Raw genomic sequence first — 15,596 nt, 5'->3', positions numbered from 1 at the left:
GCCTGGGGAGTTCATGTTCTAATAGAATAGAGTCAGTACGTGATAAGAAACACCTCCTCCTCTCAGCTCTTTACCACTTTGTAAAACCCTCCGACATCTCTTCATAGTAACGTGTGAGATAAATGACAGAGGAGGCAGAGAGAGGGGTCCCAGCAGAAGGAACACCACCAGGTTCCCATGTAACTCTTCCGGGGTCTGTAGGGTCCAGGAGGTCATGGGTTTCACGGCAGCCAGACCCCTCCCTGCCCGGCTGGGGGCAGATATAGCTAGCCGATCCCAGCATCTCCCCCTCGGCGCTGGGTGCAGTGTCAGACACCTGCTCAAGCAAGAACCAAAAACCCAGGACACTGCTGAATGTCCTGGGGCCACCACACAGAGGTAGGAAGGAGAGAGGCAAACAGGCCACAGTCTGCCCCGACTGGCCCCCAGCTTGACTCTGAACAGCACCTTCATCTACTTTATACCTTGGGGAGCTGTAAGGATTTGCATGACAAAGGGCTCTGTGACTAACAGGTCAAGTGTGACAACCTCTGCACTAGGGGTTCTCTATGCCTCTTTCATCTCTAGTTTAGATTTTGATTCCCAAACAGACCACAGGCTGGACCAGGACCTCTGCTGAGCAACAGGTGATGGCCATTAGGTTTCATCTTCCAGGCCAGCAGCTAGGAGCACTGTGATTGACTAGTTATGTCTGCCATGGGCGAGGCAAAGGATGACAAGCAGCGAGTGCAAAGGTGACGCAAAGGTGACATATTTGCTATTTAGGTAGAAGATACTTCATAAAAGTGTCCTGAGTGTATGAAGGCAAGAGAGGTCCTTATCTGTGGTCCATCCGAATACAGGCGCTTACAGCAGTTAGTTGAGAGTGCCCCTGCGTTTCCCACTTGGCTGGGTGGCAGGGCAGAATGCAGTACAACACAGCCCGCCTCTGATGGCGGTTCACAATTTGGGGAAGAGGACCCTACAGGAGGAAGTCACAGGTGAAGGACGGCGGCGCCTTCTGCTCTGATCTCAACTCATCCGATCAACCCACCTGGCTCTCCTGCCCCTCACCCTCGCCTCACACTGAAGACCCTGTCAGGACACCCTCCACCTTCTGCCTCGTCGCAGGCACATCTGTGGGCGTCTCCTCTCCGCTGTGGCCTCCTGGGAGAGAGGAGAGCCACGGTTCTCAGGGCAGCAGCCTGGGGGCTCCTCAGGAATGCAGGTTCTTAGGTACCCACCTGCCACATCAGAAGCTCTGGAGGTAGGGCCCAGCCATTTGCATCTTACACACCTTCCGAGGGTGCTGAGCTCACCTGAGAATCACCTAGAGTCGTGAAGGGCTCTGCAGCCCGGGAGCTCAGCATCTCGGGGCGGCCAGCATGTGTCTGAGCACCGCAGGCAGTTCCAGCACACAAGGGGCAGGGGCGGCGAGGGCCTGGGAACCTGCTGCAGACCCTGTCCCGGGAGGAAGCCCAGCTCCCCCTTAGCTGTGCGGCCAGTCCCCGGCCCTTAGCCACTGTGGGCCTCTCTGAAATGCAGAGAATGGGACCACCTCTCAGAACTCAAACTCGGTGATACCCCCATCTAACAAGGAAGCCTGTGTCCCCCTCCTAGCAGCGGCTGCCCCTGGCGCTCTGAGGACGACACACCAACCCGTGTCTGTGATTCAGCTCAGTAACCCACGCCCAGCGGCCATAGCTCCCTTGTTGCCTGGCGGTCTCTTTCTTTGGCTGTGACAGTGACCGGAGTCCACCCGGGGCCAGGCACTCCGCAGCCCCCTGGGGCCCCCGTGCCACTTTCACCCTCCACTGGAGGGTGGGCCTTGGGGCCTTGGGGCCCAGCCGTCCACCTGCTGCTTTGTTCTCAAGGACGCAGCCTCTGTTCCCTCCTTTTTTCCAAATCTAAGCCCATTGAGAAAATGCAGGACAAGAAGCTCCACCCCCAGCCTGGAACGAGGCTCAGTCTGATGCCCATCATGGTAACCATGGACCCTGCCACTTCCGGCCTCCAAGGAGCAACCCTGGGCACCAGGAGCCAGCATGACAAGGTCACACGCGTGGATGTGCAGACATGCCCACTTCCCTGCAGGGCTGGGAGCTGGAGGGGGGAGGGCCTGGCATGGCTCAGGAGAGGGTCAGGGGGTCAGAGGAGCACACCGGGCCCCACACAAGCTGCGGGCTGTGTGCGCTGCTCCTCCCGTCCTTCGATGGGAAATCGTGCAGAAAGGGCAAGCCTCTTCCCCAGGTAACTCGGCAGCGATGGCCCAGGCTGGACACTGCTTTGATGGCTCCACACACCACCCGAGGTTTGCCCCCCTCTCAGACAGGTTTTAAATGCCAGACTCTGTGACCTTGTTCCCATGATCTGGGAGACCCACTTAGGAGGAGATGGAGGGGGCCAGGGGGCTGCGTGTCCCCCCCCCCCTCCCCAGCACTGCACAGGTCCCGGCTCTGCATCAGCCCGCCCTCAGTGCCCACGCCTGTGTGTCTGAATGTGCATGTGCGTGTCTGAATTGTGTGGACTGAATGGATGTGAGTGGTGTGAGTGTGTTATGAGTGTGTGTGTGTGCGCATTTGTGTGGGGTGTGTAAATCTGTGTGTACAGAGTGGGACACTTCAGTCAGCCAGGCTGGTTCTCAGAACGGGGTAGGGCTCCAGAGCCCCAAATGTAGCAGGTACATGCAACCAGGAACCCACTTTACTCTTCCCCGACCACCTGCCCAGGCACCGGTCACACCCTGACCAGACTTAATCCTCTCCCCTCCCTCGCTCAGTCCTCCCCACACCAAGTAACACACCGCAGAGGCCTCCCCAGGCAGCGTGGGAGCACCAAGGCTGGCGGCCAATGCCCCACGGTCCTGAGCTGCCCCAACTTCTTTGTACCCGCCCTGCCCTCCTGGCCCCGCGCCCTGGCCCTCTCCTGGACCCTGCTGCTCATCGATCAGCCCTCATGAAACCCACACTCGTCCCTCCCTGGGGGAGCGGGCGGCCCCAGCCCAGGACGAAGCTGTCCTCACTTCAGTTGCCAGGGCTTCACGGCAGGCAGGCAGCATTGCTCCTATTTCACAGGCGAGGAGACTAAGGCTCAGAAACACTGAGACCTGCCGGGTGGAGTTCCCTGCATGTGCTGGCTCTGAGCTCTGCCCACACCGCCACCTCGTTTCCTTCATGGAACCAGCACCCCCCATTTCTGGGGGATTTGTCAGAGAACTCCTCAGTCCTAAGAAGTCTGCCTGGTCATCAGACACTAAAATTAAACCAGTTCCGTGTCCACTGAATGCTACACTCCTGCCTCCCAGGCCCTTGGCCGCGAACTAACCTGCAGCCAGACAGGAGCGGTCACCAGCACCCCAAATCTTTGACGATGCTGGGGCCTGCCCTGTAACTGCTTCTTGTCCACTGAGGTCAACAAAACACAATACAAAAGATAAACACTGAAAGGAAAGAAATAGGGCAAAATGCCAACAAGAGTCTCTAGTGACATAGCAGACCAGACCTGATGTCTTTTTTCTCCTTTTCCATTCTATTTTCCAATTTTCCTATATATGGGGCAAGTATTACCCTTATAATGGAAAAAATAACGACGGAACCTAATCTGATCCTAAAATACCAGGTGAGTCGTCATAAATGCGGCTCCTATTTATTTCTGCTGCCTGACCATGTCTGGGGGAGTAGAGGGGTGCGCGGAGCAATTCTGGCCTCGGTATCAGGGAGTAATGCCATTTCCCTTTCGGCCTCTTGGAATGGATTTCATTTCCCTCTGCAGCCTCAGATGCTGTGAGTGGCAGATATTCTGCCAACCACATTTTTGTTCTTCCACTGTGGATCAAAGGTCACTGAAAACCACAACCAAATGAGCTAAAATTTTAATTAAGTGATGAGGTTGGGAAGGTCTGAGCATCCTGAGCCAGGAACTTTCCTGGAGTAACTCTAGGCTGCCCCTGGCTGGGAATACAGAATCATCCAGAAAGACGCCGCTCCGAGAAGCCTCCTGTCTGGGCACCCTGAGGGACCGAAAGCAGTCCCCAGACCCTTGTCCCAACACCCAGGACTCTCAGGGCACCAGAGGGCCCTGCCCTGACCCAGGAAAACAAACAGACGGTGAAAGCTCCTGGCTAACTCCGTCAGGGATTGTTTCTTTAGAAGCCAGGAGTGTGGCAACCTGGGGCCTTGGGTTTCAACAGGGCAGCTTCCTTCAACCTGTGGCAGGCACCTGCCATGTTCCTGCTGCCCACAGCCTCCCACAGCCTCACCGGGACCGCACCTGGGCTTACACGCTTACCTCTGCAGCCCCCAAGGAGACCCTCCCTGGGCACCCACTCTTCCAGCACTGAAGCCACCCCTGCACCAAAGACACCTCAAAATCCAACATGGTGCCCAGCCACATGAACTCCAGACCTGCTGCTTAGGGGCCGGCAGCCCTGCCGACCCCAAACTCAAAGTCCTGAACCCCACTCAGAACAGCTGCTGGCCCGCAGCACCAAGTCTCGCCTGGCGCCTACAGCCGACCTGTCCAGTTGGTGCTGTCTCCCAGGGCCCAGGGATAATCTGGGCTGGAGGCCAGATGGCCAGGGCAGCTTTCACCCTCCTCCCACGTCCCAGCCATGCCGGGCACTCCAAACCCAGCTGGGAACGCGGCCACGGTGGCATTGCACCTTTCTCTTAGCCGGCACCATCCTATGCATCTTACCGGCAGAATGGCCCACCTTCTTTATCCATCAACATTGTACATTAAACACCAGCACATAAAATAGACAAAAGAGATACTGCTCTACTTAAGGAGGGGCAATATGACCGAGAATCGCTCAGATCAACCATTTCCTTGCCTCACCTCTGAGAACCCCTGAGGAACCCCAGGGTTCCCAGGGGCATAGTTTGAGAAACGCCAGTGTAGGCTTCTAACCGGGCAGCACGATTGGTCAGACCAGGCCCAGCTGGCAACTCAGAACCACCCTGCTGCCCGTGCCACCCCCTCCCCCGCCTACCTGGAGGCTGCAATCTCCGCCTTCTGCTTGGCAATGGTGGCAGCCCGCTCAGCCGCTTCCACAGCCCGGTCCACCTTCTCCCGGATCTTGCTGGCACGCAGCGGGATGAGGTTCTTGCGCTTGCCGCTCACGAGGATGTTCTGCTTGTACTTGCCCTCCTCTTTGGTGCCGTCGGGGAAGGTCATGCAGCCGTAGCCGTGCCGCCGGTTGCTGGCCCACTCGCCCTCGTACTTGAGCCCGTCAGAGCGCTGGCTCACGCCGAAGCCTGCCCGCTTGTCATTCTTCCATTCGCCCACGTAGGTCTCGGTGGTGGTGGCGTCGATGTCGTCCTCGATGACCGACAGCTCGGCCTCGCCCTCGCCCAGGCTGATGGTGGAGTGGATGTCGCTGGCCGTGGAGCTGACGGTGCTCATGCCGGCCTCGCTGCGGAAGGAACTCTGCTTGCTGCGCTGGCTGGCCAGGCTGCTCTTGGACTCGGACTTGCGCAGCTTCAGCCCGCTCAGCAGCGAGCGCCGGAACAGCCCCTTCTTCTTGCTCTTGAGGATCTCAGAGTCGCTGTGGGCCACGAGCACGAAGCCGCCTCGGGACACGGCCGGGGAGCCGGCCACCGCCGGGGAGGCGTCCGGGTGCAGCGCGGCGCCGTTGGTGTGCTCGCTGCGCAGAGAGTTGATGGACGTCCTCAGGGGCGAGCGGATGACCGCCGCCATGCCGTAGGGGACACTCTGCCGCACACCATAGCCTTGGCGCATGCCGCCGACCCACTGGCCCTGGTAGGTCCCTGTGGAGACAAGGGAAAAAGGGTGAGCTCCCCAGACAGTGATGGAGGACGGGCACCTTACATGGTGGACAGAGACCCGATGGTCCTCCTATCTTGGGACCACTCAGTGAGGTTTACAGACTGTGGTGCATTTTTACAACTATATCACTTGCGGTTAAAGACCCTTCTATCCTGCTTCCCACAGCTGCATTTTGTTCTCTCCCTTAGAAGTTGGGGAGGGAGGAGGGAGGCCAGGAGTCTGTGCTACACAGTCAGGAGCACAGAGTCCAGAGTAAACGGGAGCGCTCCACCTAGACCTGGGCCGAAGGCCCCCCGAGAAAAGACCGCAGGGACACAGTGAAGAAGAAAGCAGAGGCACATCCCGGTGACGGCAGCTTCAGGGACACAGACCTGGCCTGCAAACAGCGCTGACAAGGCTAAATTCCCCGCGGCCAGAGGTTTCCAAGAGGAGTTCGGAAGAGCACTCGGTGGGGACACCTTTAACTGCACGGGGACTTTAGTGCTTCAAGACCTTACGGCTTGAAATGGGCAGGCCTGATATCCCCAAAAGAATCAAAAGGAGGGACTTGAAGAGATCTCTGTCACATTCACAGCAGCACTATTCACACCAGCCAACAGGTGGAAACAACCCAAGTGTCCATTGAAGCATGAGTGAATTAACAAAGTGCCATCTAGCCATACGTGGGATATTATTCAGCTCTAAGAAGGGAAAATTCTGGCCCATGCTATCACATGGATGAACCTTGAAGACATCATGCTGAGTGAAATAAGCCAGTTACAAAAGGCCAAAAACTGTACTATTATATTTACATGAAGCATTTAGAATAGATTCATAAAAACAAAAAACAGAATGGAAATTGCCAGGGGCTGGTGGGAGAGAAATGGGGAGTTGTTTAATGGAAACAGAGTTTCTGTTTGAGGTGATGTAAAAGTTTTGAAACTAGAAGTGATGGTTGCATAACACTATGAATGTAATTAATGCCACTGAACTGTGATTAAAATGGCATGTTTTTTGTTATCTGTATCTTACCATAATAAAAGAAAAAGAAAAAATTCAGGAAAACTGAGCTCATATTCTTGCTCTACATACGGCTGTGTGACTTTAGGCGAGTTTCTGGACCTCTCTGACCCCCCGTTTCCTTATCTATAACAGGAGTCTAAAATTCCTCATATTATGGGTCGTTGTGGGAATTAAATGACTCAGCATGGTGCCATATAAAAGTCAGCCTCACTCTGCATCTGTCCTATGCGTTGTTAGAATTATCACCAGGCCGTAGCAAAGCACCAATGAGGAGACATTCTACTTACCTGGTAAGGGCTTTGGGTGAGAATGCGGGGGGGGGGGGGGGGGGGGGAGGGTTCTTGTCCCATTACTCTTCTAACTTACTATAGCAGAGGCTTAGAGACTACAAATCAGAGGCTCAGAGGCTAAAACTTGCCAATATACAGGTTTTATTTGTCCCATACAGCATTTTTATAAAAAACTGGAATTGACTGCCAACATTTCAAATTCAAGAGATTTCACATGAAAGTTCAGATCTCTTGTTTCTCCTAAAAAGTACAAGATCTAGCCACCCTGGGTCTCCACTTTCAGACAGTAAAATGGGCTTGAGAGCAGCAGCAGCTGCCCCATCTAGATAGGCACACCCCATCCAGTTTGCCCCACTCCCCTCTACTCCCTGCTATCTCCCACCTAGGCCACCTCCTTCATGTACCTGTCCTGCATTGGAGGTAAAATCCAAACCAAGTGTGGGATCCGAACACGTGGTCCCAAATGATCCGTCACTGATTTGTCACCACTCCACACGGCCATCACCCCCAAGTCAGAACTGGTCCTGACCACCCATGGGCTTCTCTGTCTCTGAGACCTCGTCCACAGAGCCTGTCCTTACTCAAAATCCCCACCCCGACCATTCAAATCACACCCAACCCAGCCCAGCGTGCACCCCTTCTCAACAACAGCTGGGTGGACACTCCAGCCCACGGTGCCCCCCACCGAGCAGCCGCAGCATCGGGCCTGCATCCAGCACTCCATGGGGCACTCAGGAGAGGGCCTGGGTTCTTCCGCGTTTGCTGACTGCATCTTCCCTGCTCAACCGGATTACAAGCTCCCCAGGGGGAATGGGCCTTGCGTTCTAGACACCTCATTCTTCGCACGACACAAACCCAGCCCCCGGAGGAGGATGCGCAAACAGCCCAGAATGGGCCAGGGCCCCAGGAGCCCGAGAGCCCTCTGCTCCAGCAGGAGCAGCCTGTCCATTTCAAGTGACCCCGCCCCAGGTGTTTTCTAGGAGCAGAGCCTGAGACCACATCCTTGTGCACGCGATTCGTAGGCGGAGGGGGCACAGGAGGGAGGGAGGGCAGGGGAGAGCCAGCCTGATGGTGTGGGGGGCTAAACGGAATTCATCCCGCCCTGAGGTGAGGGGGTTGGACTTCTGGATCCCCAAAGGTGGGGCTGGGGCACAGGGTGAGGCAGCTAAGGTAGGGAGTAGGCCCACTGCATCAACACTGGAAGCTGCCCTGACTCGGGACACCCTCTGCCCTCCTCCCCCTCAGGTGGCATGGCCTGTGCTGGGCAGGGTGTACCTTCTCCCCAAGGAGGCAGTGTGCCTCCATGCCCACAGCATCCACTGCACCACCACCCCAGGATCAGCCTACTGGCTGCCAGCAGAGGACAGCCGTGGAGGGCCAGGCAAAGGCAGCGGCTGACTGTGTTACTCAGCAACCCAGCATGGCCCGTGCTGGGCGGAGACGCCAAGGCTTGCCTCGGTCAGGGTTACAAGGAAGGCTCTGCGACCCGGTGACTTCTCCCCTGCCTGGGCATGAGATGGCCGGTGGGGAGTGGCCCTTAACAAGGCCAGTCTGCTGCCTGGACAGTGGCCTTTCTGCAGCCCCTCAAGCTGGCAACGGGCTGCCATTGCAAGGACTCTCACCTGCAAAGCTCATTCCTGCCTTACTGCCCCTTCTACTTGTGAGCTGGGGATGGGGCTGCCAGATAAAACACAGGACGCCCAGTTAAATCTGCATTTCACAAGAACAACACACAGTTTTCTAGGGGACACTGCATGGGGCATGTCTATACTAGGGGAGGTCAGGCCGATGATCTGAAATTCACATTTAACTAGCAGCCCATAGGTTATTTTGCTGAATATGGCCACCCCACTGGAACCTCCCAAGACGACTCCTGGGTTTTGCCGAGGCTGGGGTGCTAAGGATGGCAGCCCCTCACAAACCGAGGACCCCTGCAAAGGAAGGAGACCAACCACCCTGCCCCCACACCACTGCTTCCCCTCAAAGGAGGCTGGACTTGGAGATAAGGATGGAGTGAAAGTTAGACAGCAAAGGCATGATGGACAAATAAAGGTGGGTCCATACAGTGGAGGATGACTCAGCCTTAGAAAGAAGGAAACTGACACAGGCTACAGCAGGGATGGACCTGAGGACATTATGCTGGGAGATAAGCCAGTCACAAAACGACAAATACCCCATGAACCCATTTACATGAGGCCCCAGGGGAGTCAGATTCATAGACGGAAGTAGAAGGGTTGTGCCAGGAACTTGGGGTGTGTGTCGGGGGGTGGTGTTTAGTGGGGACAGAATTTCAGTTTGGGAAGATGGGAAAGTTCTGGAGATGGTGGTGGTGACGGTTGCACAACACTGTACACGTGAAAATGGTAGACTTCATGTTGTGTATATTTTGCCACAATTAAAAAAAAGAAGTGCTGTCCTAACCAGTTTTGCTCAGTGAATAGAGCGTCGGCCTGCGGACTGAAAGGTCCCAGGTTCGATTCCGGTCAAGGGCATGTACCTTGGTTGCGGGCACATCCCCAGTAGGGGGTGTGCAGGAGGCAGCTGATCGATGTTTCTCTCTCATCGATGTTTCTAACTCTCTATCCCTCTCCTTCCTTCCTCTCTGTAAAAAATCAATAAAATATATTTAAAAATAAATAAATAAAAAAGAAGTGCAGGCGCTCACAGGAGCCTCATGGATGGCCTGCTGGAGGCCGTGAGGCACAGGGGCTCATGGGGGAGTCAGGAGCAGGGTGTGAACCCCGAATCCACTTTTTGGATCTGTGGCCTTGGAAAGTGCTTTAACTTCTCTGTGCCTCAGCTTCCTCATCTGTACAATGGGGAAGGCGGTTGTGCAGACCACATGAGGTAATCGACATAAAGTGCTGGCTGGTCATTAACAGTTAACAATCACTAATCATCGTCATCAAAACTATAAGGGGCAAACAGCACTTCTCTGTCAACCCTGTGAGCTGGATGCCTGTGTTACTGTTCCCGCAGACACAAACACACAGGGGTATCTAACAAAAGACCAAGACAAACACTGAGCGACAGAGCAGGCGGAGCAGGGTCCCCGATCCGGGGTGCGGGCGGTCCCTCCCACTCTCCCTGAGCTCCCATGCCATGTCACCCGGGCCCTGCACAAGTGGCCCAACTATGTCCTTGAGGAGCTGGGTGACCAGGACAAACCAAAGGTCCCATGTCAGTGAAAGGAGGGCAACCACTCAGCGACTTATTCCTCTGGAGACCCCTGGGTGGATTAGCTAACACTAGGGAGGGTCAAAATGTGCACACAGGGCATGCGCTGGGCCCAGAGAAGGGTGACCAGCAAGGAGAAAGGACCTGGACATAGCTTCATGTCCTGAACAGGCAAATCCAGAGGCAGGAAGCAGACTGGCGGGGGCTGGGGCTGGGGGAATGGGAGTGACTGCTAGTGAGCACGGGGTTTCCTTTCGGGGAGATAAAAATGGTTTGGCGCTAGATAGAGGTAGAATTTGTACAGCATTGTGAATGTGTTAGATGCCACTGAACTGCCCACTTTGAAATGGTTAGTTTTACATGATGTAGATTTCATATCAATTTTTCAAAAAAGATATGATGATTAGTAACAGAGAAATGAAACATGGTAAAAAAATTATCTATAATAATAATAAAAGCGTAATATGCTAGTTAGACCAGACATCCTTCCAGATGTCCTTCCAGACGACCTTCTGGACAAAGCCGGGGCTGCGAGGGAAGCCCGGGTCCTGGGTGCCAGAGGAAAGCCGGTGCTGCTGGGCGGTCCACCCAGAGGTGCTGGAGCTCTGGGAGAGCGGAGCCCGCAGCCTGGGGACTTGGGCTTATCCTCCTGCGTGATGGAGCTGACACCTGTGCCACATGTAGGTCCAATCCTGCAGCACACACATAAGGCGCTGGGCGTGAGGGGCGGCCGGGCCTGCCTGCCCAGAGTCTGTAGCCTTGTTGTATTTCCATTTTCGCCCCCCGTGGGAACATATCTCTGATTTCATAACTGACGTCAATAAGAAAATGGATTTAGTTATACAAAACACTCTCCAGATGAGCTCTGCTGGGACTGCCCTGGGCAGCCATCCTCATGGCTCCACAGAAAGGGAGGCAAAGAGCAAGAGAGAGAACACAGGCCAGTTCAGCCAGGAGACGGCTGCAGGAGCCGATCCCGCCCAAGGAAGGCTCCTGGGGCATCTGGGCCGGCCCTCGTGGGGCCTCCTCTCATGTTATCTTTCTCTCTTTCATTAAGGAGGGTGGGGAGGGAGCCCCCTATCGCCCAGAACACCAGCAAGACCTGGACAGAAGATCTGAGTGGACTCGAATGAGGAAACAAACCTCCCTAAACCTCGCCTGTCAAATGCCAACTGGAATGATCCAGACCGCAGGGAAGAGCAGAGGAGGCAAGACCACACCAGTGGATCTCACACTAGAAAAGCACCAGCATCTCCCACCCCCACCAGGCATGTTAAACCCAAGTTTCCGACCCCACGGGGTGATGCATGCGAGCATCTGCATTCCTATTGCGCTCCCAGGCAAGGTGACCCTGTGCTCCGGGGACCCCACTCTGAGTTCCACTCCAGCACCTGGCACAGCAGCACCTGGCTTGTGTGGGCACTGGTGTTGTTTGGTTCAGGAAACACCTGGGTCCGAATCTGAAAACCAGAGCCCTGGGCTAGAGCACAGCCTGGCCAGCTGAGATCCGGCCTCAACCCCAGCCCCGGCATATTGGGTAGTGTGGACGGTCAGCTGTAGCTAAGGTACCTGCATCTGCCTCGGGCCTGCGCCATGTCACACACACTCTTATTTTCCTCCTCTGCAGTCCCTACCCATCAGCTGAAGTTCTGGAGCCTTCACCACAGGCCCAGAGAACCAGCCTCATGGAAAATGCAGCCCCACTATGTGCTGTCCTCCGGAGCGGCCTGGAGATGCCCGGCCAGATGAAATGGGCTCTGGCCCTTGCAGCACCAGGCCCTTGGCACATGTGAGACTTGGCCATGAGAACCCCATGTTGAAGGGCATCCCCCTGAGGGTAACAGACGGCATTTACAAAGCTCCAGGCCCCCTTTTCAGAGCTGGACCAACGCCCTTTGCCCCACCTTCCTGTCTCATCTGTCCCAATGGTGGGCAGAGGGGCTGTTTGACCAGGATGAGGATGTACCAAGCAGTACTTCATTCCTTCTTTTGCTTCACAGTTCAACTGGGAAGTGGTTTGGGGACACTGTGAGCACAAGTGTCAGAGTAAACTTTGTCCAGTTGGAAAGACCACCACAGCAACTTCCCCGCACCAGGGCCACCCCCAAATCGCCAGGCCAGCAGGACTCTGAAATGACCGGTGAGGAAGCTACTGCTTCCCAAATGTCCCTGACGATAAGATGAAAGTCACCTGTTTATATGTTTTTAAGAAGAGAGAGGGAGAGAAATACATATTCCCAGGCCCCAACTCTGACCTAATGAACCAGGATGGCCAGGGATGACCAGGGGACCTTTGACTGTCACAGCCCCCGTAACTCTTCTCATCAGGGCATCCTGGGTGTTAGGAATGTGGAAAAGGAAGAGCAGGAGGTGAAGCGACTAGTTCAAGGTCACCCCGCTCAGGGGCAGCAGAGCCAGGGGAGCAGCATCATGGCACAGGTGGTGTCCAATGTTCTGGAACCTTCCTTAGTTTACACTGTATCCTGGACCTATCTCCACCTTTACTACGTCATTAATAATGGTTGCAACTAGTACAACATGTGAACGTGCCACAGTCCTACAATTTACAAGCCAACCCTGTCCTGTGAATACTTAGGTAGTTCTCATTTTTGATAGCTAGTCTTTGTACATAATGTTAAGTTATATCCTTGGATAAATTCCTAGAATGAAACTGCTTGGTCAAAAGGAAGATTTTTAAAAAGATTTTTGATACATTGCCCTCGGAAAAGACCACGTAAGAGTGATTATTTTCCCCACATCATCATCAACACCAGAAAGTGTCACTTTAAAAATCTGTTTTAGCTGGCTCTGAAGAGTTATAGCTAGTGGAATGTGTCATGGGATGAACTATGTTCCCCCAAATCCATATGTTGGAATCCTAACCCCTGGTACCATAGGATGCACCCCCATTTGGAGATATGGTCTTTAAAGAGATGATCAAGATAAAATGAGGCTGTTAGGCAATGAGCACATGAAAAGATGCTCAACATCACTGATCACGAGGGAAATGCAAACCAAAACCACACCGAGTACCACCTCACACCCACCATAATGGCTGCCATCACAAGCAAAAGCCAGAAACAGGTGCTGGAGAGGATGTGGAGAAGCAGACACCCATGTATACCGCTGGTGGGAACATAAAATAGTTCACCCACTGTGGAAAAGCTGGCAGTTCCTCAAGAAATTAAACATAGAATTACCATATGATCCAGCAATTCCACTCTGGGCATATATCCCCCCAAAATGAAAGCAGGATCTCAAGGAGATATTTGCACACTCATTACTCACAACAGCCAAGAACTGCAAGCAATCCATGTGTCCATGGAAGGATAAATGGATAAAACAAATGTGTCCATCCATATAATGGACTATTTCTCAGCCTTAAAAAGAAAGAAATTCTGTCACACACTACAACACAAATGAATCAATCTTGAGAACATTATACTAGGAAAATAAGCCAGATACAAAGAGACAATTACTGTATGATGCCACTTATATGAGGTACTTAGAGTAGTACAGAGAGGAGGAAGATGGTGCCAGGGGTTGGGGGAAGGGAGATGGGGAATTATTAGTTAATGGGTACAGAGTTTCAGTTTTACAAGATGAAAAGCTTTCTGGAGATGGGTGGGTGATGGCTGCACAACATTCTGAATGTATTTAAAAACAGTTAAGCCCTGGCTGCTGTGGCTGCAGAACTCAAGTGGGGCTTGTGTGGGAGACAACCAATCAATGTGTCTCTTTCACATGGATGTTTCTCTCTCTTTCCCCCTCTCTTCCCCTGCCTTACCCCTTTCCACTCGCTTTAAAAAAGCGAAAAAATATCCTCGGGTGAGGATTTACATAAATAAATAAACAGATAATAAATACTAAATAAATAAATAAATCAGTTAAGATAATAAATTTTATGTTATGTGTATTGACCACAATTTTAAAAAGAGACCATCAGGGCTCTGGCCAGTGTTGCCAACTGGTTAGATCACCGGCCCATGCACGGAGGGGTTGCAGGTTGGATTCCTTGTCAAGGGCACGTACCTGGGTTGCAGGTTCAATCCCTGGCTCTGGTGGGGGCACATGCGAGAGGCAACCAATCAATGTGTCTCTCTCACATCGATCTTTCTCTTTATCTCTCTCTCCCCCTCCTTCCCTTCCACTCTCTCTGAAAACCAATAGAAAAAATATCCTTGGAACAGGATTTTTTTAAAAAAGGAAAAGAGAGAGAGAGAGAGACACCGAGACCATTAGGGTGGGCCATACCTCAATAGGACTGATGTCCCTATAAGAAGAGGAAGTGACACAGGGGCACGTGCACAGAGGACAACCACGTGAAGAGGCAGTGAGAGGGCGGCCATCTGCGAGCCAAGGAGAGAGGCCTCGGCAGAACCCAGCTCTGCCGGCACCTTGGGTTGGCCTTCCCACCTCCTGAACTGTGAGACAGGAAATGTCAGTTAAGACCCCAGAGTGATTTTCTGCGATGACAACCCTGGAAAACTATTACAGAACTCTCAGCCTCTAGTCAGGCGATGTACCTATATAAGCACAAAGTAAAAGTTAGGAGGACAAACCAAAAGAATGAAAAGTCATGTTTCCAAGAACATATAAGCAATACATTTTAAAAGAGAGCCTTCTCCCCACCTCTAGGACACAGGAGAAACGTTTCTGGAGAAATAGAACCAGAAGAGCATGCCCCGGGGGACACCAGGCAGAGAGGAGGGTGGGGTGAGGCATGGGCCAGACACAGGACGATTAGAGGGAAGTCATTCTGCACTGAGACCCTGCCTGCTTCCCCGGCCAATTCGGCTGGAATTAACACCCGGCATGAGAGGAGAGATGCTCTGAAGACTGAACCAGGCCAGCAGTGAAGGCTTCCACACCCAGAACTTCCAATCAGCTTTTTGGCACCTTACATAAGTAAATGAACAGCCAAGGGTCATCAGACATTTGGAAAAAGCCTCCGACAGAGAAGACAGACACCAAAACATACAAATAAATGGGAAAAGAATTTGTAGGAATCATGGAAAATGCAAAGTGTGGAAGAAGACATCAGAGAAGCCGGAAATTGTATTTTCAAATCAAACACTGCGTCCATAAAATGAGAATCAAACGCAATAAAAAAGGAAAGACGGGAGAAGAAGCGCCCCTGGAAACCGAAAGCATGATGGCTAAACAATTTCGGTCAATGAGCTGGAAGCTAAGTTCAACAAAATCTTTCAATAAACTGGAACGAAGAAGTGAGCAAAGTAGGAAGAAATCGTGAGATCAGAGTCACCCAGAAGGCCCCAAGTCTAGTGGAACCTCGGTTCTTGAACTTAATTTGTTCCGGAAGGCTGTTTGAAAACCCAGTCATTTTTTTCCCATTAGAAA

At 53.2% G+C, this 15,596-nt stretch overlaps 1 protein-coding gene across 1 annotated transcript in view; it reads right to left on the bottom strand.

The window, feature by feature from the left end:
- Window positions 1-15,596, bottom strand: part of JPH3 (junctophilin 3) — a 92,965-nt gene that overhangs the window by 60,570 nt on the left and 16,799 nt on the right. The window contains exon 2 of the mRNA XM_081107530.1: window positions 4,970-5,747. Within this exon, the coding sequence (XP_080963656.1) occupies window positions 4,970-5,747 (778 nt within the window). The remainder of the gene's footprint in view (window positions 1-4,969; window positions 5,748-15,596) is intronic.

Source organism: Myotis nattereri (genome assembly GCF_964212035.1).
Source record: "Myotis nattereri genome assembly, chromosome: 15".
Lineage (NCBI taxonomy): Eukaryota > Metazoa > Chordata > Mammalia > Chiroptera > Vespertilionidae > Myotis > Myotis nattereri.
Note: the sequence above shows the minus strand (reverse complement) of the source record. Positions and strands in the feature narration are given on the sequence as shown.